This window comes from Octopus sinensis, linkage group LG5, assembly GCF_006345805.1.
Source record: "Octopus sinensis linkage group LG5, ASM634580v1, whole genome shotgun sequence".
NCBI lineage: Eukaryota > Metazoa > Mollusca > Cephalopoda > Octopoda > Octopodidae > Octopus > Octopus sinensis.
The window spans coordinates 125110624-125138285 of record NC_043001.1 but is presented as its reverse complement, the minus strand read 5'-3'; the positions used below and the strand labels follow the sequence as shown (position 1 = coordinate 125138285).

Here is a 27662-nt window from a genome sequence, read left to right as displayed (position 1 = left end):
TTGCATAACTATAATTACCTATAAAAGATATGATTGGTTAATGTGAGGGTTGTTTCAGTAAAATAATATAAGAATTGCATAATGACTATGGTTACACCTAAGTTTGGGAAAATTATTTCAAGAAATTACGTAATGTCTATACTTAATCTGGAAAGATTTATTAGTATTAACTGGGTTAATATTTCTAAAAAATATCTCAAGTTTTAATATATACCAAGGTTTAAAAGAACTTTTGTTAATAAAAATTTAATGGAAGAAAATATAAGTTTTTTGGAAAGGGTATAGTTAGATAAACCAATGTTTCTATTTGTGTGGTAGCTATTTAACAATGATGAATGATGAAAGCTAAAGTCCTCAGTGGTGAAAATGGAAATGAAAATGTAAAAGGCAAAACCAACATTGGTGAAGCTTCATCTTAAATGTAAAAGGATGAACTTAAAAATCAAAAGGCATTTTGGTTACTGTTCTGCCATCTATCACATTTGAATATGAATAATTTCATATCATTTTCTTTTCCTTGTATGTGTGTGTGTGTAATACATACCTAAATGTATGTTTGCCTATAAAAGTGTAATTATTTGGAAATAAAATAATTCCGAGTTCCCACCAGCATGGTAAATGATAGATTGGTCAAGTGAGTAATGGAGTCTCTATGTATTCGCTCTTCCTGCTAAATACAGCAGTTGCTGTAACTTCCACAACTCACACCCAACTTAAAAATGATGAGATGGGCATAGTTGGGGTACCTTTGAACATGGGTCTGCTTTATTGGAGTTGAATAGTGACTAAACACCAACATACTCATATACTCACATACAGGGTGGGGACAAAGGAAATGATTAAAATATTCTTGATTGGTTTTCACGGTTACTGAATCGCAAGTTTGAAGATAATAAAGTAATCATGATCATAGTTCTCCAGAAAATATGTTATTATATACTTTCAACAGGTAGCATAAAATTTTAAATCGATGATTAAAAGACTTCAAAAGCTGAACATGTGACTAACATAACAACCAAGTAACCTTATCCATGTTGGTTAGGTGTTGCTGTCTCATTGTGTAACTTCATACAGGAGTGGTCTTTACTACAAAGCTGAGGGAGCAAAGACAGCCAAAGTTGAATGCAAAACATGTAAATCATAAGCATTTATAAGAAATTGAAACTCTGCACATGTTTCCGCTTCATTGAGCATCACCAGCAAAGTGAAGCGCCATCTTGTTACTTTGAAGGAGGTGGCAAGCGCGCTTTATTAAGTTGCATTGAGATACAGAGATATATATTTTCAACATAGAAATGTTGAGTTGTTTACAAAATAAACAATTGGAGATGAAATCTGCTTGCTAAAAATATCACTAACAGTAGTGGTTCTTTACTACTACTACTACTACTACTTTTTTTAACACTGTACTTGCTGCAATTAAAAATATTACTACTAATTATAACTTTCTTTTGTAATGATAGGGTGTGATTCAAGTAAGAATTGGTTGTCGTTTCCGACAGGTACACAGAATTATTGTAGCATCTGACGACATACTGGTGGTATTTAGTTACATTTTTTACGTTCTGAGTTCAAATCTCACCAATGTCTCGTTGACTTTTATATTTAGTAGACGATAGAATAAAATAACAAGTACTAGGTTGATTTATTATTCCTATAAAAGTACGAGGAATGTGAATGGAATTATAATAGAAACAAGCTATATAGTGCTACGCGTATCAATCTTTGTCTGGTAGTATATTTCTAAAAGGAAGATAATTTTTTTTTACTTTTGAAATATTTGATGAATTGTAAATTGTTTATGAATAAGTTACACAGTTATATAAAAGCATAGGAACCACAACATAATGTTTATTGTAAACAAAAACCTCATGGATATTTCAAGTATCAAACAGAAAAGCGCGACGCAGTAGAATATATTTTCGAAACATGGGTTGCGAAAGATTATTGAATCTGCTAAAACGGGTGGGAATCGTTGAGAGAAAGAGAAATAAAGAGGGAGAATGGGAGAAAGAGAGAGAGTTTCTTTCTGATGTGTGGAAATGTAGAGACTGGAAATTTGGCTGGAGAAAATTGTGGCTTCTGATTGATGAAAATCTGCTGACGTCATAGAGTTAATTTGAGGCACGGTAGGATTGGCAGACTATTTATCAATGAGTCGGAACAGTAATCTCAGTTGACTGAAGTGACTTCGGTGGAACTTAAGTGAAAAGGCACTCAACTGTTTGTTCGTGAATACCAAAAATTAGTTTTTAGCTTTCGTGTAAACACATCGAAAGCGAATAAAAAGAAAACAAAACACCTCTATATATTGTTTCATCCTCATTATACAAAGCGTTAAGTAGCTATTTTTTCCCCTCTACTTTTGGACTCACGCAACGATGGAATTAAGACTAGGTCATATAATCTTTCTGGCTATTCTGGTCCGTAAGTATTTTAATAATTCATTCCATTACAGCGCTATCAAAAAATGTTTGCGCGTATTTTATAAATACAAGTACATACTCTCATCTCTCTGCCTATTTAGATTTTATCACAAGAAATACTTCTATACTCTCTCTCTCTCTCTCTCCTTTTCTCTGTCTCATATATTTAACATTAATGTTTTTATAACAGGCTTCCTGCATCATTGTTATTCCGAGTTTCTGTTTAATAATAAGAATAATAAGACTCAGCTTCTAAAGTAAAATATTTATTTAGATTCTACTTTTTTTGTTTTGGATATTTTTATTTTCACGCTTGTAAACTCAAATGTTTATTTCCCTAATACGTTGTGTGGTAGAATCAAAATTGTTTTCATAAAAGTCCCTTTCTGTAATTCTTTTTCTCTTTTATGTAGTTCTCTTGTTTTTCTTTTCTAATTGTCTACACTTGTAAGTAAGTACCACTAATTGACTGATTTCAGATTAACAGAAAGATAGCTATACTAAAGGGTGTAACCGTGGCTATTCCGTCCTTGGTGCTAATGTAGTTAGTGTATTTAGGAAACACATTACATTTTTTTTTCCCCTCCTCAAAACTAGTAATTTGAGTTTGACGAGAACTGCTATTTCAAGCATGTCTATTGTTTTAAGTTGTATATGTCATTTTGGCGAAGTTTCGCATGTCGCTGTGCTACTACAACCGAAACTATGCCGTCATGGCGAAGTTACTACAACCGAAACTATGCCGTCATTTTTATTATTATTGAATCTACATTCCAGAATTTCTTCTCTTTATTTATTTATTTTTTTTGCGAAATATGTACAAAAATACGGAGTTTATGATTCATGTGTGAGTGTGTTCTTGATACTCGTTTAGAACAAGTAGTTTTACACCAATTACACTATTTTTTTCTTAGTTTAAAGGCCGTGGACTGAAGATGTGAAATTTCCGAAGCCTCTCTCCCACCCCCCTTTCGCGAGCGCGCATTTTTTTCATGATAGTCGTTTAGAACAAGTTGTTTTACACCTATTACGCTGTTTTTGTTTTTGTTTTTGTGCCCGGTTCAGACGCTTTCGGAAATTCCCGATATAAATTTTCCGAGGCCTCTCCCCCACCCCCCTTTCGCGTGCGCGAATTTTTTTTTTCATATTCGTTCATAGGAAGTTGTTTTACACCTATTACACACATTTTTTTTTTGATTTTCTGATATGCGTAACGCTTCATATTAACCAGTTTACTATTTAAGGGACATTTGTTTTCATTCACGCGAATCAATGGAAAACGGTCGGAATGACAAATTTTGTTATTGAATCTCGATCTCAGCCAAACACCGAATCTTAATCCTTCGAAAATACGTGCGTATAGATTATCCTCCGCTGAAAGAAAGAAAGAAAGAAAAAGTGTCGGTTGAAATAAAGATTTAAAAAAAAAGATGGTATTACTGCATTTTCGCTCGTCCATTCTTTTCCTCTTGCTCTTCCGTATCTTCTTAATCTTTACACTGATTAAAGTTGAACTTTGGCGTCGGAAAAGCTACAGCTTAAAAATAAATTTAGTAAAAATCGTTATTTGAAACTAGAGCCTTTTTTTTTTTTTTTTTTTTTTCATTTAATTAATAGCTTTTTTCTCCTTGCAAAAAAAAACCCAAAAACTTTATGTATTAGATAATTTTTAGAAATATATTTTATGGTGAATAAAATTTTATTAGTGAATTTTTCATAGAAAAATATCCCCCACTTATTAATAAAACGGTATGAAATGAATTTTTTTTTTTTTAAGCAGCAAGTTTTCGAAGCTTTTTCGCCTGGAAACATCAAGATTATCGTGTGAAATTATATTTTTTTAATAGACAAATTAATAAAGAAGTTACTTTCCATTTACGCGAAAGAAATTATACAACGTATGATATACTCCATAAATATGTGGCATACGTAGTTAGGCAATTCCGCCGAGGTCGACTTTGCCTTTCATCCTTTCGGGGTCGATAAATTAAGTACCAGTTACGCACTGGGGTCGATGTAATCGACTTAATACCTATGTCTGTCCATGTTTGTCCCCTCTATGTTTAGCCCCTTGTGGGTAATAAAGAAATAGGCATATGTAGTTAGTACAGCGAGCTCCGGAAAAGATGAATTAAGTTTCGAACCTCGGAGGAAGCTCTCTAGATTTTTTTTTTTCCATTTACGTTTGTGTTAAAGGTTTCGGCGTCATTCAGCTTCCATTTTAATTCTTCTAAACAGTGTGCTAAACTAAGTACATGTTCTTAATGTATTTAAGCGCGGTATCTTGAATAATGAGTTTTATCGGACACAAATAAACCACGAACTCTTGCTTTGGCCTACTTGAAATCTTATATATACATTCTCTGTATTTATATGTATAAATGTATGTGTACGGGGCGGGGAGGTGACAAGGCCATGCCTCTTTTACAACTTAATTGCCTAGTTTATTAGTAATGCATAGTTTTTTGTTAAAAATTTGTAGATTAAAATGTTAAGCAAGAAAAAATATAAAGAAAATAAATCGATGTGCATTTAAACGTTGCACAACGTAATGTCGTATATGAAGAATGGGACACTGCAGATTATTATGCAGAAATACTTTTCTTCGATCTCTATGTAGTAGACTGATTCGTTTGTGCCTTTTTATTATTGCTTAAACTAAACGCCAACTAGAAATTTATTTTTACGTATATTTTTATTTCGTATTGGTATAATCAGGTTGTGATAGATTGTTTTCAATGTTGTGCAGCGACCATGAATGAAAATATTGAATGTTTGAAAAGGCATAAACTTTTCTGGGTGTAATAAAAAAGAAAAGGCAATCTTTCGTCTCTGGTAGACCTTTCCGTCGATTTCCGTAAAAAAATTCTTTTTTTTTTTTACATATGGGCTTGCGGGAACTTTTGAAGTAATGAGAGCGAAAGACACTAAGAGAAAGTGATTGTATGACGTGGGAAGTTCTTTTGAAGTTACCGTGCATGGCAAGCATTGATGTACATGTGTGTGTGTGTTTGATGAGGTGTGCGAGACAGAAAGTATGTTGTGTAAGTGAAGTGCTTCTGTTAGTGTGTGTGAAGAGACAGAGAGAGTAATGTGTGAAAGAGATAACTGAAATTTTTTACTCGGTATATGTGTATATGTATGTATATTCAAAAGTTCCCGCAAGCCCATATGTAAAAAAAAAAAATTTTTACGGAAATTGACGGAAAGGTCTACTAGAGACGAAAGATCACCAAAAATTAAAACTTTTGATATAATTTTCAGTGTATTTCCATGAACTTTCCTTTCATAAAAATGCATTATAATGTGAGGAAAATGATCAGGGACAATAAATACTAGTTATGTCCCACCCAAAAAACAAAAAACCCTTTTGTTTTGGTAAACCTTATTAGGTACTTTTTCGTTATGTGTCTATAACATGACTGAGAAAGTGAAAAATAAATGATAATCAGTAAAAAAATACAATGATTTTTTTTCTGAATTATTTAAGATATGGTTGAACATTACAAACCCATAACATCTATGCATTGTGGAAAATGTTAACTGATATGAGTTGATTGAAAGGAAATGTTCGCATGATAATTGATGTTGATTAATTGAGTTTCTTGTATTGATGGAATTAATTCATAATTTAGATCAAAATATAATGTGTACCAATTCTTAAATTCTAACAAAATCGTATTTTGAACTACAAACATTGAGAATTAAATGGAAATAAGATACTTTTCGGTTTGAATTTGTGGATTTTCACCTTCATCACTTTCTAAAGTCTTTGACGCTCATGTTCACCAGTTTAAATATACTCACAACGTAAGAATACTCCTTATAATAGAATTTATGCATATCTATCAATATATGTAACCGAAACTTTCCTGACTCTTCCGCTTACCACCTAGTACCTCTTCTCTAAGCACCTCGTACCTCACACTGCCTTTTACCAGCCAGCTTTCTGAAAAGGTAGAAATAGCACCTAAATCTCCCTCAAATCATACCATATCGTAATTAAATACACTAAATAAACATTTTCATGGCTGGAATGCATTTCATCATAGATCTGTTCAATGAACGCTGATCTGGAGCCAAACAAGTACTTTGAGCCAGCGAGGGAAGGCTATATTTAAGATTTACACGGCCGTTTGTTCTGATAGACCAGTAGTTCTCAACCATAACTAAATATTATTAGAAATTGTATGAAAAAAATTAAAATATTTTGTGTATTGTTGAAGTATAACCAAGTTACTGCACGTAAATCTTAAAATTTTATCTGGGTCCCCAAGGGTCATTTGGGCTCCAGTTGAGACCCATTGTGATAGACATGATAGCTTAATTTCTCCTGAATCATATATCATATTTTAAAATACAGCAGGAACACACAAGACTATATAATCATAATCTCTCTCTTAAATATGAGAGAGAGGGAGAGGCTTGCTTAGGACCATCTTCCCAAGATCCGTAAGCTCTATTGCATATTGCTGGTAGAATCTCGAAGGGCATGGCCAAAATATAGAATGGCCCAAGCATGAAAGCAAATACATTTTCGAAAATAATAATAATAATAATTTTTAGATGTAAAAGCAGGGTGAAAAGGAACTCAGAATTCTCTGAGTTTGGGACAATATTAAGGGCAAACATTCTGTACTTCAATTATTTGTTGGACAGATCAATGGGACAGAAGTTATGTTGGCTTTGTCATTGTTTAACTTTTGATACATGACTCCGTTCGTTCCTCGTAGCTCTTTTGGGGGGAACTTAAGCTCAACATTGATTTGTTCGGCACATCGGGGCAAGTTTTTCCAGCTAATCTCGTGTCAGAGTGGAGGCGTGATGGTTGTTTTCCGTGTCATGCTGCGTTCACTTCTGATAGTGATAATTCTGAAATCTTCAGGCGGAACGGTTATTGTGTTTGAACATTGTAAACTTCTTTCCCATGAGAATTGCCAGTTCCCCAGCGTGTATCTCATTCTTTTCAAGCGTTAAGGTGATACGGAAGAGATAATGAACTGCAAATACTCGTTATTGAAACCGTTAACATACTTTTTGCCTTTTAGACTGTAGACAGTAATAGTGAACCTAAGCGTGCATGGCAACAATGTCACATGGTGGATTTTTTAAAAGTGATAATTCAATAGACTTTGAGGAGAAAAATCTCCTTGCAATTACGATTTCACATTCTCTTGTTGATCACAGAAAATAACTTAGTGATGGCATGTTTTATAAAATAAGTTATTGTTAACCACGCTTCAATTTTATTTGACGACCTTCACGATAAAGACACCATTGAAAATGAGTAAGAATACTGTTAAAAAGTTGAGAACGAATACAACTTTTTGTCTTGAGACCTGATTCAAGCCATCGGTTCAGTTAGCTATTATTGCACAATATTGTCATCGGGGTTTATTCATTTTCTTTTTTATTTTTCTTGTTTCAGTCATTAGACTGCAAGCCATGTTGGGGGGAGGGGGTTCTTGAATTTTTTTTTTTTTTTAGTCGAATATATCGACCCCAGTACTTTTTTTTAAGCCTAGTACTTATTTTATCGGTCGCTTTTGCCGAAACACTTGTTATGGGGATATAAACATAGGCACATGCGGGGAGACTATATATATATATATATATATATATATATATATATACGGACCCGGTCCAGGCGATTGTGCACTTCCCAAGTACTCGAACGGTTTGTTGAACGTTTAAGTGATATGCATGGGGGATGTACTACTTCGTTTAAATTTTATCTTGGTTCAGTGTAATCGTGCTTTTCATGGATCTTTCTTTGCCGCTGAATGAAACCTAAACATTAGACTGCAAAGTAAGCAATCAGTTGACGTGGTGTTTAGCTTGATCAGGGGTTTTGAGAATGCTCTGCATATGTTACTGGGTGTGTTCGATAACACAGATGTATATACCCCGCCCCGACTTTGTTGCCTCATAACCTCCCGAAAAAAAGATGTTTTTTAACGAAATTATTAACAAATAATCGCTTAGACCCTCTAGATTGAGTATGTAAAGATTTGTTGAAAAAAATTCTTCCGGGGGTTTGGGGAATTTCGGAAAATTTACACAACCTGACGTTTCCCCCTCGGAAAATGGTTATCTTTTTATAAAATTTTACACAAATACCTTTCAAACGGTGTAGATTACGATTACAAAGAAATTTGTGGGCAAACTTTTTTTTGGAAGGGCTGTGGGAAAGTTTCGGATCAGACGGCCCATATCAGTTGGAATTTCTCTGTTTTCACGGGGTTTTTTTCAGCAGTCTTTGGAATGATTGGAGGCATTTTTTCACGGGGAAAAAATTTTGAAAATTTCATTTTTTTTTTTCACTTCCGCCACCTCTTCACCACCCCAATCCGGACCGATTTTGGCCAATTTTTTTTCACTACGCACTAAAAAACACGGGAGAAACCTTTTCGGATTAAAAGAAAAATCTCTTTCAGTGGAAAAAGTTATTTAAGGGAGATTTGGCTGTTGTTTCTAGCACATCGCAAGTCCGACCATCCCCATTCTTTTTCTCACTCAAATATGTATTGATTTTTCAATACCCGACTTTCGTTTTTCTTTGCTAATATCCCAGCAATGGACTAAGCGTGTTACTTTGGCATAATTCCAGATCTCACTAACATCACACATTTTCCTCTATTTTTTTTCTTTTACTTGTTTGTCATTTGACTGTGGCTATGCTGGAGCACCGCCTTTAGTCGAACAAATCGACCCCAGGACTTATAAGCCAAGTACTTATTCTATCGGTCTCTTTTGCCGAACCGCTAAGTTATGGGGACGTAAACACACCAGCATCGGTTTTCAAGCGATGTTGTGGGGACAAACATACACACACACACACATATATATATACGGCAGGCTTCTTTCAGTTTCCGTCTACCAAATCCACTCACAAGGCTTTGGTCGGCCTGAAGCTATAGTGGAACACACTTGCCCAAAGTGCCACGCAGTGGGACTGAACCCGGAACCATGTGGTTGGGAAGCAAGCTACTTACCACACAGCCACTCCTACGCCTCTGAATTTTTTTTAAAGCCGAAAATGTTTTTCATGGGTTTTAAGTGCGTCCTCGGGGGCCGGGGAATTTACCAAAATCGGTCCGGTCTGGGATGGAAGGAGTTGGCGGAAGTGAAAAAAATAATAATAAATTTAAATATTTTTTTCGTGAAAAAATGCTTTCCATCATTCCGAAGAGTGTGTTGAAAAAATAATTGAAGACAATCCCGTCTAATCCGAAATTTTCATTTTCCAGAAACTCCCCCCCCCCCACGTCCAAAAAACTTTGCTTACAAATTTCTTTGTAATTGTCATCTACATCGTTTGAAAGGTATTTGTATAAAGTTTTTAAAAAGCCATTTTCCTCTAAGTTGTGGGAGAAAATGTTGGGTCGTGTGAGTTTTCCGAAACTCCTCTCCTCCCCCCTCCGGCGGAAGAATTTTTTTCCAACAAATCTTTACGTACACTTCAGTCTAGAAGATCTAAGGGATCGATCGATGTAATCGACTTACACCCCGATCCAAATTTTAGACCTTGTCCCTATAGTAGAAGGGATTATTACCTCTGCCCTAGCGAAGGCGGAGATATGGTTTTCGGTCGTATTTGTTTATCCGTGGACAAGATGTCTCAAGAACTGCTGGATGGATTCGTTTGGAACTTTTAGGGATGTTTGGCCTCGTGACCGGCACGAACTGATTAGATTTTGGAATCAATCCGATACCGGACAAAGATTTTGGATTATTCCCCCCCCCCCTTTTTTTTTTTAACTTGATATTTGAGAGTGGTTGGGTTAATTTTTAGTATTCTCGTCTGTGAGAGCAGTCGAGTTTATTTCAAATATTCTCATTTTAAAAATCGTCTCTGGTTAATCGTTGAGAGGGGGCCTTGGCAGAGGTTTGCGCGTTCTGAGTGCTCTTATTAAGGCGGCGAGCTGGCAGAACCGTTAGCGCGCCGGGCAAAATGCGTAGCCATATTTTGTTTGCCGTTGCGTTCTGAGTTCAAGTTCCGCCGAGTTCGACTTTGCCTTTCATCCTTTCGGGGTCGATAAATTAAGTACCAGTTACGCACTGGGGTCGATATAATCGACTTAATACCTTTGTCTGTTCTTGTTTGTCCACTCTATGTTTAAGCTCCTTGTGGGTAATAAAGAAATAGGTATTTCATCTGTCACTACGTTCTAAGTTCAGATTCCGCCGAAGTCGACTTTGCCTATCATGCTTTCGAGGTCAGTTAACTAAGTACCAGACGAATACTGGTTCGATGTAATCGACTTACCCCTCCCCCCAAATTGCTGCTCTTGTGGCAAAATTTGAAACCATTATTATTGTGTGTGCTGTAACTTAACCTTCGATATTGTCGTCTGTCTTGAGCCCGTGTAGCCAATAACAGAAATGGTTATAACAGCAATAATAATTCTTCAAAAGTATCGTAAACAAGAAGCCTACGTTTCAGAAATGGTGTAAATTCTTTAGATTACACACATTTATACACGCAGTCCATTATAAACTGGTACACGTGTGTACATAGTTGCGCTAATGTGTTTGTAAGTATATATATGGTATTTTTTAGAAATGTGTATATGAATTTGTTTTCATTCGTGTGATTATAAATTCATGTGTGTAATTACGTGACTCGTTTGTTTTTACAGAACTGTATGTGATTATCTATTCATCAAAGTATAATTATGTGTATTCGTTTGTGTGATTGCCTAGATTTATGTGTACTAATTATATGCAAGCATGTGAATGTGCATAGAATTAACTAACTTCCCACTCCAGATATTTGTTTTGAAAAATGTAAGATAAAAATCATTGAAAAAATAATTTACTGAGCATTTTAATTCTTCGCCACACCTGTAGTGGTTAAGTGTGTATGTAAACAAATACGTAAACCGTTTCATGATTGAAAGGAATTTATTTACAAATGTAGGCAACTGCTACGAGTTGCTAGAAATAGAGAGTACATTCGTGAGAAGTCATGTTAGGAATGAATATATATGTGTTTCATTCGAAACAGTAGTCTATCGGCACTTCGAACATTTGTCTCCATCTCTGTCGTCTGCCAAAAACCTTGGGTCTCTATCGTCTGCCAAAAACCCTATCTCATCTGTCTGCTCCAGTCTCTGCTGCGATTGTCTGCCCGCTTTTCTGTTTCACCCTTGTATTTATAATAAAAAGTAGCAGTTAGAAAGACAGCAGAGTTTGTACCTAAATAGGTTAGCGCTTGTCCAGTTGAACTTCGCCTGACATGCTAAGGTCGCAGGTCAAAGGGTGATGATCAATCAACTTTTGACCGGATAAAGAAAACCTTTTTTCGCGCCTGTTGACTGTCGTGGTTTGGACGACCGAGAATTCTTGGATTCGGTTTCGAATCTAAGCTTAGAGAAGGAAGTGTTAAGGATCTTAACGGCAGACAATTTCTAGTTAACTAAACACTTTAAAACTTCGTATACTGGTAGAATGTGTCAAAATAAAACATTTTTTCTCTTGGCTTTCTTGAGAAAATTGTAATTTTCCCTAAATTTTTTTTCTTAATTGTTAAATTAATTTAATTGTTATACGTGTAAAAAAAAACTAAAGCAATGGAATTAAATTAATTTAACAATTAAGAAAAAAAAATTAGGGTTAAGGTTAGGGGGGAGGTTTAGGGCTAGTTACAGGATGTTGTCTCAGTTTTAGACGCAGCAAATGATTTTAGTTGAATGGAGGAGGTAATGGTTAAAATTGCCGAAATGCTCGGATTTTCAGACGAAATATCTTACAAACTATAGAATTTTCTCAATAAAAAAACCAAGAGAAAATGATGTTTTATAAACACATTCTACCAGTATACGAAGTTTAAAAGTGTTTATATATATATGTGTGTGTGTGTGTGTGTGGTGTGTGTTTCATTCGAAACAGTAGTCTATCGGCACTTCGAACATTTGTCTCCATCTCTGTCGTCTGCCAAAAACCTTGGGTCTCTATCGTCTGCCAAAAACCCTATCTCATCTGTCTGCTCCAGTCTCTGCTGCGATTGTCTGCCCGCTTTTCTGTTTCACCCTTGTATTTATAATAAAAAGTAGCAGTTAGAAAGACAGCAGAGTTTGTACCTAAATAGGTCAGCGCTTGTCCAGTTGAACTTCGCCTGACATGCTAAGGTCGCAGGTCAAAGGGTGATGATCAATCAACTTTTGACAGGATAAAGAAAACCTTTTTTCGCGCCTGTTGACTGTCGTGGTTTGGACGACCGAGAATTCTTGGATTCGGTTTCGAATCTAAGCTTAGAGAAGGAAGTGTTAAGGATCTTAACGGCAGACAATTTCTAGTTAACTAAACACTTTAAAACTTCGTATACTGGTAGAATGTCAAAATAAAACATTTTTTCTCTTGGCTTTCTTGAGAAAATTGTAATTTTCCCTAAATTTTTTTTTCTTAATTGTTAAATTAATTTAATTGTTATACGTGTAAAAAAAAAACTAAAGCAATGGAATTAAATTAATTTAACAATTAAGAAAAAAAATTAGGGTTAAGGTTAGGGGGGAGGTTTAGGGCTAGTTACAGGATGTTGTCTCAGTTTTAGACGCAGCAAATGATTTTAGTTGAATGGAGGAGGTAATGGTTAAAATTGCCGAAATGCTCGGATTTTCAGACGAAATATCTTACAAACTATAGAATTTTCTCAATAAAAAAACCAAGAGAAAATGATGTTTTATAAACACATTCTACCAGTATACGAAGTTTAAAAGTGTTTATATTATATATGTGTGTGTCTGTGTTTGTTCCCCCAACATCGCTTGACAACCGATGTTGGTGTGTTTACGTCCCCGTAACTTAGCGGTTCGGCAAAACAAACTAGAAATTGTGTTGACATCTGCCGTTCAAAAGGAAAAGATCCAGTGTTAATTCTTACACCCTCTTTCCACTTATTTTGTTCCCGACTGCTAATAACTGTAACGTAGTTTTAATTAACATTTATTACGCAACAAGATGGATGCTGCTAATACATCTCGTAAATGCCAATTGCTTACTGCACATGCGCACATATTACATAACTGTTGAGCAAGACAGCTATATTGATTTATAGTCTGTATCAAGCCTTATCAAATGTAAATAACTTTTCTTTATCTACACTGTCGGTGTAAAAATCGGATCTACTAGGAAAGAGGTGAACGTTTTATGTTGTCAACAATTGTAATAAAATTGAAGATTTCCCCCCCCCCCTTTTTAGTGAAAGATTCATTATCGTGGGTGGTATATATAAAAAAACAAAAAAAACAAGGCCTTTTGTTGAAGTGTCTTAAACACAGCTTGAAATAATTATGAGGGATCAGGAGTGGTTTGGCTATCCCTATGAAAGGTGCAGTTTTTATCAACATGACAGGAGTGGCTGTGTGGTAAGTAGCTTGCTTACGAACCACATGGTTCCGGGTTCAGTCCCACTGCGTGGCACCTTGGGTAAGTGTCTTCTACTATAGCCTCGGGCCGACCGAAAACCTTGTGAGTGGATTTGGTAGACGGAAACTGAAAGAAGCCCGTCGTATATATATGTGTGTATGTATGTATGTATGTATATATATTATATATGTGTGTGTCTGTGTTTGTTCCCCCAACATCGCTTGACAACCGATGTTGGTGTGTTTACGTCTCCGTAACTTAGCGGTTCGGCAAAACAAATGTATAAGGCAATCCTTATCATATATCGAATTCTGGTCATTGTGGTTTAAATTTTCACTATTCCCCTTTCAAAGAACTTAGTCCCACTTCTTTTCTCTTTACGCTCACGTTCTCCAATCCTTATTTCTTTTTTCGAAGATAGTTGGGTAAAAGCTACCCCTGATGTTCAATTTCATATTTTTCTCGTGTGTGTGTGTGTACACACACACACACACACACTGTATATATGGAAAGAAAGAAGGTATTTGAAAACACGACTATTTTAGGGGATGGAGTTCTTAAGTTTTTTTCGTATTTTCTGTAGTTTCAGTTTGATGGTGTATCGGGAAACAAAGGAACTTCCATGAAAATATGGAATGGGAAATACTTGATTAAAAAAAATAAAAATAAGCCTGGGACACAGCCACAGTTTGAATACAATACACACGTGTCTGTGTGATGTATTGTACGATCAGGCGATCTTTCGATACTAGTAACATAACTGTCACTTATAAACCACGTGGGTTTATTTACATTTCTTAACATATATATATGTACATTCTTACACTGCGCACTGTAACCTTTTGAATTAAAGGTACACTCACAAGATAAATGTCAACCCAGTGACCCCTGCTCACGATGTCACGCAGTGTATGTATATATATATATATATATATATATACATATATATATATATATATATATATATATTTGAGTAATTGAATGAATTATCTTATTAAGGATAATTCGAAAGATAACCGATACCTGGGTAGCAATTTCACATCAGAATATGCAGCCTTCGAAACATATGTCGAGAATAAAGGATATTTGTTAACTAGTCGTTCAACTCCATTCTTTCATATACTTATCTATATATATATATATATATATATATATGTGTGTGTGTGTTCAGAAATGTAAGTAAACTCACGTGGTTTATAAGTGACAGTTATGTTACTAGTATCGAAAGATCGCCTATCACGGGATCTTTTCCTTTTGAACGGCAGATGTCAACACAATTTCTAGTTAACTAAACACTTTTAAACTTCGTATACTGGTAGAATGTGCTTATAAAACATCATTTTTTTCTTGGCTTTATTGAGAGAATTCTATAGTTTGTAAGATATTTTGTCTGAAAATCCGAGCATTTCGGCAATTTTAACCAATCGATTACCTCCATTCAACTAAAATCATTTGCTGCGTCTAAAACTGAGACATCCTGTCACTAAGCCTAATTTTTTTTTTCTTAATTGTTAAATTAATTTAATTGTTGCACGTGTAAAAAAAAAAAAAAAGACGAAAGCAATGGAAAATAATTTAAACAATTAACAAACAAAATAATTCTATAATTTTATACACACACTTTCATTCTTAGGTGGTTGATTAAATAAGTGCTAATCAATTACTAGGAGTCAGTGTAATCGGCTGGTCCCTTTCCCTCGTAATTAGTGGCCAAAATTAGAAAGAAAATATACATGTATCTCGGAGCTGAGTATGTTGTTTCGTCCATACCTGTCTACCCTCTCTCCTTGGCTATGAATGTCGGTAACTATTAATTAATGCCATTACCACTCCTGATAACTCTGTATATTTATAATATACTTGATTGAATAGCTACGCCGATTAACTTTTGAAGAGGGGGAAAAAATTTAGGGTTAAGGTTAGGGGGAAGGTTTAGGGCTAGTTACAGGATGTTGTCTCAGTTTTAGACGCAGCAAATGATTTTAGTTGAATGGAGGTAATGGTTAAAATTGCCGAAATGCTTGGATTTTCAGACGAAATATCTTACAAACTATAGAATTTTCTCAATAAAAAAACCAAGAGAAAATGATGTTTTATAAAATTGGAGCCGACCGACTTCAATATAAAATAATGGCTGTGATTAAGAAGCTATCTTTGCAACCACGTAGTTTCGGGTTCAGTCTCACTATACGGTATCTTGTGCAAGCGTCTTCTGCTGTAGCCCCAGGGCGTCTAATACGCTGAGTGAATTTAGAAGACGGAGACTGTGTTGAAGCTCGTGTGTGTGTATTATGTATATGTGTTTGTCCCTAGCCTACCGATTGACAACAGGTTTTTGCTTACGTACCTGTAACCTGCCAACAGAATAAATGACCCAGGCTTAAAAATAAGTACCGGGGTTGATTTGTTTGACAGTACCTCAACATGGGTACAGTTCAAGGGTTGAAACAACCGATTACAGATAGCACTTCAATATCAATGTTTTACAGTTAGGCGCAGGAGTGGCTATGTGGTAAGTAGCTTGCTAACCAACCACATAGTTCCGGGTTCAGTCCCACTGCGTGGCACCTTGTGCAAGTGTCTTCTACTATAGCCTCGGGCCAACCAAAGCCTTGTGAGTGGATTTGGTAGACGGAAACTGAAAGAAGCCCGTCGTATATATGTATATATGTGTGTGTCTGTGTTTGTCACCCTAGCATTGCTTGACAACCGATGCTGGTGTGTTTATGTCCCTGTTACTTAGCGGTTCGGCAAAAGAGACCGATAGAATAAGTCCCGGGGTCGAGTTGCTCGACTAAAGGCGGTGCTCCAGCATGGCCGTAGTCAAATGACTGAAACAAGTAAAAGAGTAAAGAGAGAGTTAGATGTGTAGTTATTTAAAAATGTTACGTGTGTAAATAAACTTTCAGAAATTTTCAAATCTTTTATATGGTTGGTTATTGTATATTTGTATAAAAGAGTGTCTTCTATTATATATCATAGTTATCTCGGTACAACACTTAAAATATTTGGAGATAAGTTAGATTTCTATGAAATTGTAAAATTAAGGATTTTTTTCTTTCAGCGTAAGCTGTACCGTAGATGTTCTTCAGTTGTAATATGTCCCTGGTGCTTTTAACCTTTTAGTGTTCGCATTATTCTGCCAAAACTAATGCTTTTTTGTCTTCATTGTTTTGAACTAATCATGCATTATCTTGTAGTTATGAGATTTTGATGAGGTAGCTGTTAATTTTTAAAATGATATTGTAGGGTTGGTGTGAGAGACCAGATCTGGCCAGTTTTAACATAAAACAGGCAGAATACTTTTGGCCAGATATGGCTGGTTTAAATGCTAAAGGGTTAAGGTTCTCCATAGTTATTCAGAAATAGCTGCTAGATTTCCTCTGCTCACATCCTAAACACGCACATTAACTTGTTGACATAAGGAAGTAGCTGAGGGGATGGTCACAACAAAAGCTTCATTATTCACAAGTCTTAGGGCATATTTAGCTGTAAACAATGATGATGATACAGGCACGAGCTAAAGGAAACAGTTCATTGAAACCAGTTTCAACCACCAACCACATGGTTCTGGGTTCAGTCCCACTGCGTGGCACCTTTGGCAAGTGTCTTCTACTATAGCCCCGGGCCGACCAAAGCCTTGTGAGTGGATTTGGTCGATGGAAACTGAAAGAAGCCCGTCGTATATATGTATATATATATATATATGTGTGTGTGTGTATTTGTGTGTCTGTGTTTGTCACCCACCGATAGGCATTCATGCATGTACGCAATGGCTGCGGGCAAAAGTGGGTATGTGGAAGGGGTACTTTTGAGAATGGAATGAGAACAGATGTGGCTATGGCATGGATATTTTACAGAGAGATAAGGGTTGGCAGAAATAAGGGTTTCAAATTCCGGTGCAAGGCCAACAATTTCCGGGGAGGGCACATATGTCGATTATGTCGACCTCAGTGTTCAACTGGTTATTTTATCGACCCCGAAAGAATGAAAGGCAAAGTCAACCTTAGCAGAATTTGAACTCGTGATGTAAAGCTGGATGAAATGACAGTAAGCATTTTGCTCGGTACGCTAACAATACTACCAGCTTGCTTCCCAGATAATAGTAGTAGTAATCTTGTCTGCTAAAGGCACAAGGCTTGAAATTTCTTTTGGGTGGGTGGGACTAGTCGTGACCCTCAAAGGTCAATAAAGTACTAGTGAAAAGTTATTTGAGGGTCAATAAAAGTACTTTATTGACCCTCAAATGTGAAGAGCTGGATCTGGCCAGTTTGAACATAAAACGGGTAGAATATTTGGGGATGGATAAGGCTGGTTTAAATGCTAAAGGGTTAATAAAGATAGATTTTAAAGTTTTAAACTTGCCCAACACCAGAACTATGTAGATGAATACTCTGAAGCTTGTTGGAACTGTTCTTGTTATTGGGGCAAGAGTTGACTGAATTCATTGTCTCAGTCTGACGCGAGTACTTGGCCCTTGAGGGTATTTAGTGGAATCTTTTGTTAAAAGCATTAGTGTCAGGTCTCTAATCTGATAATTATCTTTAATCTTGAAAGGTTTTGAAGTAGGTTGTGACTGTTGTCTTTCTTCCTCTTATTTCTGACCTCTAGGATCTGGTTAGTTGATGCCTTTTTTTTCTTTCTTTCTTTGGATCTTTTCCTTTTGAACGGCAGACAATTTCTAGTTAACTAAACACTTTAAAACTTCGTATACTGGTAGAATGTGTCAAAATAAAACATTTTTTTCTCTTGGCTTTCTTGAGAAAATTGTAATTTGTTTGTTTAACGTAGTTTAATTTTTCGAATTTTAACCAATCCTATGCTCTCTTTTGAGCTAAACTCATTTGCTGCGTCTAAAACTGAGACACTACCCCTCAACCTAACCCTAGTTTTTTTTTCTTAATTGTTACGCGTGTAAAAAAAAAAAAACGAAAACAATGGAAAAGGATTTAAACAATTAACAAACAAAATAATTTTATAATTTTATACACACGCTTTCCGTACGTATACGGAAAGCGTGTGTAAGGGAAAGCGTGTGTATAAAATTATAGAATGATTTTGTCTGTTAATTGTTTCGAGTTTTTTTACACATGTAACAATTAAATTAATTTAACAATTAAAAAAAAAAAAAAGTTAGGGGGAGGGTTAGGGTTAGTTACAGGATGTTGTCTCAGTTTTAGATGCAGCAAATGATTTTAGTTGAATGGAGGTAATCGATTGGTTAAAATTGCCGAAATGCTCGGATTTTCAGACAAAATATCTTACAAACTATAGAATTTTCTCAATAAAGCCAAGTAAAAAAAATGATGTTTTATAAACACATTCTACCAGTATACGAAGTTTAAAAGTGTTTAGTTAACTATAAATTGTGTTGACATCTGCCGTTCAAAAGGAAAAGATCCCTTTCTTTAACCCTTTAACTTTCTGATTACTCTGTCAAATGCAATGCTTATTTCTTCACATTATTTTGAAATCAATCATGCACGATCTTGTGATTTTGAGATGTCAATTATGTGATAGTTTATTTTTAGAATTGCATTATTAGGCCATTAGGCAGGTGTGTGGGACCAGTCTGACTGGTTTGAACATAAAACATGTAGAATATTTGGGTTGGATATGGCTAGTTTAAATGCTAGTGGGTGACTTGACGAAAATTTGATTGTTATTCCTTGCAGGTTATGTGAGTACTTACGATAGTAGTTCCCAGCCATTTCTAAACTCCCATATCCTTGGGAAATGTTTGATAAATTTTCATGACAAAACTTTTTCTTTTTTATTAATTGAACTGTATACAGTACTAGCAGCATAGCCCGACGTTGCTCGGGTATGTAAGAGCCTCTTGTAGGCAACGACTAATCCCAATCTAGTTCTTTCCCTCTAGGGAACGAAGGCGCATGTGTAGGTTGCAATGTCTTCTCTTCACTCGAATACTTCTATGTATGTTCCTAGCTATCTCCCGATTGCAAGTTGCGAAAACTACAACAGAAAATGTGTTGCATATAAAAAGCTTAGATTCTCAACCCCATGTCGAATTTATCGATTTTTTTCAGAGCTGGGGGAACTTTTCAAAATTTTCGCTGCGTTAGTTTTGAATTATGACATTGGGCTATGTGTGTGTCAAGTTTCATCAGAATTGGTTGAAAGCCGTGGTCAGGGTGAGGGTACAACCTGACAGACACACACAGACAAACTGCCGTTTCTATGTAGAGAGGTGGTGGATGAATCAATTGAACTAAAGAAAATGTGCTTTTGACTTGGCACATTAAATACAAATGTAAACTGAGAAATTGGGAAGTTTACAGTGAAATCAATCACAATTAAACATGAAATTCAGTGACTTAGTTCTTGGTTCTCATGACTTGTGTAACTTTCTTTTTGAATGTGATCCATGGGTCTGACTATATAGATTCTATTGATTTTTAGATTTTGTCTTAAGTGACAGAGAACAGAGTCATGCAAGTATGTCATTGCAATAGAATGAGGACACAGATATCTTTTACATATTTTAGTCATTAGACTGTGGCCATGCTGGGCCACTGCCTTGAAGAAGTTTTAGTTGAATGAATCAAATGCAGGATTTTCTTTTGTTTTAAGCCTGTTACTTATTCTGTCAGTCTCTTCTGCCGAACCCATTAAGTTGCAGGGACATAAACACACCAACACCAAGTGGTAGAGGAGGATGGACACAGACACACACACACATGACTGACTTCTTTCAGTTTCTGTCTACCAAATCCACTCACAAAGCTTTGGTCGGCCTGCAGCTACAGTAGAAGACATTTGCCCAAGGTGCCACACAGTGGGACTGAACCCAGAACTATGTGGCTGGGAAGAAAGCTTCCTCACAAGAGTTTTATCTACATGTGCAGAGTAATAAAGTTCTTGATGTGCTTAACCCTTTTAGCAATTAGAACCAGCCATTTCTGGCCCAATAAGAGCAAGTTGAAAAAGTTTTTGAAAAATGTTTTTATATATTACATATTTTCCTCTCTGGCAATACACTCCTTGAGAAAAGATGCCTTTCATGGTAGTTTCCCATATATTTGTATTTTGGTTGGATGACGCTTCCACGAGAGATTTTGAGCTCTCATAAGGAGGCGATTGTAGGTTCCATCCAACCACCTCTCAAGCTTCTTTGATAACGTCCATATTTCTGAGCCATCATCATCATCATTGTTCAACCGTGGTCGAGACAATGGAATTTACCATGCTACGCCAGACTTCACGGTCCATCATGGCATTACAGAGGTTCTGTTGCTGGATGCCTGTATCCCTGGAGATTACATCAGGGTAGGAGAGTGTGTGCCCTCTGGTATTGCGAGTAGATGGCTTCCAGAGGAGACGAGTAGAAATTGCCTCGTTTTCAGCTCTACAACAATGTCCAGCAAACTGGGCTCTCCTACCCTTCACAAGAGATGACTCAGGTGGTAGTTTCCCATATATTTGCATTTTGGTTGGATGACGCATCCACGAGAGATTTTGAGCTCTCATAAGGAGGCGAGTGTAGGTTCCATCCAACTGCCTCTCAAGCTTCTTTGATAACGTCCAGGTTTCTGAGCCATATAGTAGAATTGGTTCGACTGTGGCTTTGAATATTTCAAGTTTGAAGTCTCTACTTAGATTTGATGACCAGATCTTATGCATGTCATTACAGGCTGACCAGGCCATACCCTTTCTGCTAACATGAAACCTCTCCCAATGGGTTTTGTAGGCTTTCAAGCTGACTAGTGAAGCTCTGTGGGTGTACATATATATAGGTGCACAAATAGATATCTCCTCATCCCCCCTCCACTCCTGCCCATCTTTCCCACTGCAGCTACCCTTTCTGTTTCTCCAGGACAATGTTAATGTATCATCATCATTATCGTTTAACCTCCGCTTTCCTTGCTAGCATGGGGTCTGGGAAGCCCGAAGGCTGCACCAGGCCAGTCAGATCTGGCAGTGTTTCTACAGCTGGATGCCCTTCCTAACGTCAACCACTCCATGAGTGTAGTGGGTGCTTTTTACGTGCCACCGACACAGGTGCCAGACGAGGCTGGCGAACGGCTACGCTCGGATGGTGCTTTTTACGTGCCACCAGCACGGAGGCCAGTCGATGCGGTGCTGGCTACGGCCCATTAATATTGTTGTCTACACTCATATGACCACCAAATTCTATCCTCATGCATCACACCTCTCTCTCTCTCCTGTAGCTGACCCAAACACTTCATCAATCATGTCCTCTCCTATGTCAACTACATCATCATTATTATCCTGATGCTGTTCTCTTCTTGCATCCATCTATCTCCCCAATTCAGGCACCACTGGCAATCCGCACCCCCCGCATCCACTCTTCCAACCCTAGCCAATCCTTGATGTTACCTTCCTCTCCTTCACCATACACTCTTGCAAATCCCCACTCTTAGTTTTTCTCTTTTACTTGTTTCAGTCATTTGACTGCGGCCATGCTGGAGCACCACCTTTTAGTTGAGCAAATCGACCCCAGGGCTTATTCTTTGTAAGTCTAGTACTTATCCTATCAGTCTCTTTTGCCGAACCGCTAAGTAACGGGGACGTAAACACACCAGCATCAGTTGTCAAGCGATGTTGGGGAGACACACAAACACACACACACACACACACATATATACATATATATACATATACATATACATATATATATATATATATATATATATATATATATACAACGGGCTTCTTTCAGTTTCCGTCTACCAAATCCACTCACAAGGCTTTGGTTGGCCCGAGGCTATAGTAGAAGACACTTGCCCAAGGTGCCACGCAGTGGGACTGAACCCGGAACTGTGTGGCTGGTAAGCAATCTACTTACCACACAGCCACTCCTGCGCCTGTTTCTTTATCCCTGCTAACTTCTACTCATACTTTGAGGTTCCACCTGGAGATCTCATTGCCACTCTCTTCACAGCTATTACTAATTCATTTCTGTCTCTTCTAAATGTGTCTAGCTATGTCGCTTCCTTATCACAAGAACCAACTCTTGCCCCACTCATGTCTTTTCATTCCTTAACTCTTATCTGCTAACATCATCATCATCATTGTTCGACCGTGGTCGAGACAATGGAATTTACCATGCTACGCCAGACTTCACATGTCCATCATAGCATTACGGAGGTCCTGTCGCTGGATGCCTGTATCCCTGGAGATTACATCAGAGTAGGAGAGTGTTCGCCCTTTGGTATTGTGAGTAGATGGCTTCCAGAGAAGAGTAGAATTTGCCTCGTTTTCAGCTTTACAACAATGTCCAACAAACTGGACTCTCCTACCTTTCACAAGAGATGACACAGGTGGTAGTTTCCCATATATTTGCATTTTGGTTGGATGACGCTTCCATGAGAGATTTTGAGCTCTCATAAGGAGGCGAGTGTAGGTTGCATCCAACCGCCTCTCAGGCTTCTTTGATAACGTCCAGGTTTCTGAGCCATATAGTAGAATTGGTTCGACTGTGGCTTTGAAGATTTCAAGTTTGAAGTCTCTACTTAGATTTGATGACCAGATCTTATGCATGTCATTACAGGCTGACCAGGCCATACCCTTTCTGCTAACATGAAACCTCTCCCAAAGGGTTTTGTAAGCTTTCAAGCTGACTAGTGACCTTAGTAGTGCAGTTGGCACGAGAAAAGCACCCAGTACACACTGTTAAGTGGTTGGCATTAGGAAAGGCCATCATAAGGCATGATTAATTTAAAACAATGATTGAATAAACATTTTATTGAACAGAATAATCTGAATGCTAAAGGGTTAAAGTGAACGAGGGAAAGCAATATATCATCATCGTTTAGCGTCCGCTTTCCATGCTGGCATGGGTTGGACGGTTCAACTGGGGTCTGGGAAGCCAGAAGGCTGCACCAGGCCCAGTCTGATCTGGCAGTGTTTCTATGGCTGGATGCCTTTCCTAACGCCAACCACTCTGTGAGTGTAGTGGGTGCTTTTTACGTGCCACTGGCACAGTTGCCAGACAAGGCTGGCAAACAGCCATGGTCGGATGGTGCTTTTTACATGCCACCGACACGGGGGCTAGGCGAGGCTGGCAACGGACACGATCAGATGGTGCTTTTTACGTGCTACCGGCATGGGGGCCAGGCGAAACTGGCAACGGCCTAAAGAGTACAACAGGGGTCACCACCATCCCATGCCGGAGCCTCGTGGAGCTTTTAGGTGTTTTCGCTCAATAAACACACACAATACCTGGTCTGGGAATTGAAACCGCGATTCTCCGACTGCAAGTCCGCTGCCCTAACCACTGGGCCTGGCAAAACTAAGAGAAATCAATTCACTCACTCTTTCTGTTTCCTTTCCCCATGTGTATAGGCATGGCAGTGTGGTTAAAATTTTACTTTATACCCATATGGTTTTGGATCCAGTGCTACTACGCAGCATCTTGCGCAAGTTGCCCAAAGCCAACTTCAGTTTTGCGATGGTTTGGTAGACACACTGAAAGAAGCTTGTTCCATATGTGTGTGTCTCCTTCTTTTGATATCACACAGTAATTCATGCAAAAACAAGTGTCCTTTGCAATTTTTTTTTGTGTAAAATACATTCAGCTGTTCATTGGTTTGTGTTTGAACAACTAGAAGAAAGATCACTCTGCTTGGAAACAGCTGATGGTAACATGAAGAAGATCTATCCATAAAAAATTTACTTCAGTGAATTTCATGACTTGTGGTGGAAGCACTCCGTCGGTTACGACGATGAGGGTTCCGGTTGATCTGAATGAACAGAACAGCCTGTTCGTGAAATTAACGCGTAAGTGGCTGAGCACTCCACAGACACGTGCACCCTTAACGTAGTTCCCGGGGATATTCAGCGTGACACAGAGAGTGACAATGCCGGCCCTTTGAAATACAGGTACAACAGAAACAGGAAGTAAGAGTGAGAGAAAGTTGTGGTGAAAGAGTACAGCAGGAATCACCACCATCCACTGCCAGAGCCTCGTGGAGCTTTTAGGTGTTTTCGCTCAATAAACACTCACAACGCCCGGTCTGGGAATCGAAACCGCGATTCTATGACCACGAGTTCGCTGCCCTAACCACTGGGCCATTGCGCCTCCTCATGACTTGTAGAAGCATGGAAAAGCAGATATTTAACGAATGATGATGATGATGATAAATTTAGAGGCAATGCAGTAGCATGATTGTTAATATGGGTGAGAAAATTCCTCAGCTGAGTGTTTAGTATTCTATATATAGAGTAGAGTCTCTCATTTTTAAAATAGTGAGTTGAAAAACTTGTAACTGCAATTATCTTTCAAGCTTAGTTCTTTCAAATCAAGTGCAGTAGCAATGACTACATTTAACTTGAGGTCATTGTAGAACATAATAGTCTCTTATAGTCATTTGTTGCAGTAGCAAGGCACATTGCAATCTAACACATGAGCACATGATAATATTTGAATATCAGTGGCTGGCAACGGAATTATCTTTATAGGGAAAAAAAAATTTTCAGTTTTTGACAACTATGACTATTTGCAACACAATAGCAGTACCAATCATATTTGACTAGTTTTATAATGTGAAGAAGGTCTCTTGGCTTAGTTGTTTGGATGTTGAACTACAATCATAAATTCGTGGTTTCAATTCCATGACTTAAGTAGTGTGCTCTCTCTCTTCCTCTCTCTCTCAAATATTCTTTTATTCGTTTGTCGCTTGACTGTGGTCATGCTGGAGCACTGCTTTTAGTCGAACAAATCAACTCCAGAACGTATTCTTTGTAAGCCTAGTACTTATTCTATCGGTCTCTTTTGCCGAACCGCTGAATTACAGGGACGTAAACACACCAGCGTCGTTTGTCAAGCGATGTTGGGGGAACAAACATAGACACAAACGTATACATACATACACACACATACACACACACACACGTATATATATATATATATATATATATATATTATATATATATATATAGTTATCAGTAACAATATAGGGTGAAATTAATTAATTTGGAATAATTATTAATTACACCAAGTAGATTTCGACATGTAAAAGCCTCATTCGGGGAAAATTTAAGTAATACTAAGCAATTAAGGGTTTAGCAACGAATTGCCTCACCACACACCGAATTTAGAAATAGCAGTCAAAGATTTATAGCTATTCTTTCTACTAAAAGGGAGATCTCAGTAAAAACACAGCACTTGAAAGGCAAACACAGACAGGTAAGAGAGAATGAAATGACGGCAATCTATCATACAATTTTAAGTCACCTACGGACGTACATTTCGAAATTAAGTTTTAGGAAAGCATAAGAATTAGATAATTATATCTTACCCAACTTCTTTGTGTTTGCCTTTCAAGTGCTGTGTTTTTACTGAGATCTCCCTTTTAGTAGAAAGAATAGCTATAACTCTTTGACTGCTATTTCTAAATTCGGTGTGTGGTGAGGTAATTCGTTGCTGAACCCTTAATTGCTTAGTATTACTTATATATACTTATATATATATATATATATATATATATATATATATACGACGGGCTTCTTTCAGTTTCCGTCTACCAGATCCACTCACAAGGCTTTGGTTGGCCCAAGGCTATAGTAGAAGACACTTTCCCAAGGTGCCACGCAGTGGGATTGAACCCGGAACCATGTGGTTCGTAAGCAAGCTACTTACGGCCACTCCTACGCATATATATATATATTATATATATATATATAGATAAAAACCACATTTAGTCATGAATGACCATAGGATTATGCCCAGAAAGTTACTTTCCAAAGCACAAGGCCAGGCAAGGTTGTTTATGGAAGACCATCAGTCGCCCGTGCATACCAGCCTCCCCTCTCCATGCCACTGATTTTGTCCAAGGGAAAGGCAAAGGCTGATTCAGCTTGGCACGACTTATTTCTACAACTGAGTGAACTGGCGCAACATGAAATAAAGTGTCTTGCTCAAGAGCATGACACACAGCCTGGTCCAGGAATTGAACTTCACCGTGAAGGTGCATAGTTCAGTGGTTAGTGTCGGGCTCTCTTTCACAGGATAGTGAGTTTGATTCCCAGACTGGGCTATGTTGTGTTCTTCAGCAAGATACTTTTTCTCATTGCTCCAGTTTACTCAGCTATAGAAATGAGTTGCAACGTCTCTCAAGCCAAGCTGTATCAGCCTTCACCTTTCCCTTGGATAACGTCAGTGGCATGAAGAGGGGAGGTTGGTATGCATGGGTGACTGCCGGTCTCCCATAAACAACCTTGCCTGGACTTATGCTTTTGAAGGGAACTGTCTAGGTGCAATCCCATGGTCATTGATGACTAAAAGAGGCCTTTACTTTTTAATATATATGTATATACTAGCTTAAAAGCTGCACTCGGGCATTCTGGACCCACTTGTCTGTGGTCATGCTGGAGCACCGCCTTTAGTCGAACAAATCAACTCCAGAACTTCTTTGTAAGCCTAGTACTTATTCTATTGGTCTCTTTTGCCGAACTGCTAAGTTACAGGGATGTAAACACACCAGCATCGGTTGTCAAGCGATGTTGGGGGAACAAACATAGACACAAATGTATACATACACACATATATACATACACACACACACACAATATATATATATATAATATATATATATATATACGACGGGCTTCTTTCAGTTTCCGTCTACCAGATCCACTCACAAGGCTTTGGTTGGCCCAAGGCTATAGTAGAAGACACTTTCCCAAGGTGCCACGCAGTGGGATTGAACCTGGAACCATGTGGTTCGTAAGCAAGCTACTTACGGCCACTCCTACGCATATATATATATATATGTATATATATATATATTATATATATATATATAGATAAAAACCACATTTAGTCATGAATGACCATAGGATTATGCCCAGAAAGTTACTTTCCAAAGCACAAGGCCAGGC

The 27662-nt window shown here is 37.5% G+C and overlaps 1 protein-coding gene and 1 long non-coding RNA gene across 2 annotated transcripts in view; both read left to right on the top strand.

Moving 5' to 3' along the window:
- The window catches only part of LOC118763429, a 12297-nt gene extending 10398 nt beyond the window's left edge, over positions 1-1899 (top strand). Inside the window, exon 3 of the long non-coding RNA XR_004999189.1 lies at positions 1886-1899. This is a non-coding gene — a long non-coding RNA (uncharacterized LOC118763429). The remainder of the gene's footprint in view (positions 1-1885) is intronic.
- Positions 1900-2080: 181 nt separating this feature from the next.
- The window catches only part of LOC115211861, a 51537-nt gene continuing 25955 nt past the window's right edge, over positions 2081-27662 (top strand). Inside the window, exon 1 of the mRNA XM_029780588.2 lies at positions 2081-2427. Coding sequence (XP_029636448.1) covers positions 2382-2427 — 46 coding nt within the window. The 5' untranslated portion in view covers positions 2081-2381. The remainder of the gene's footprint in view (positions 2428-27662) is intronic.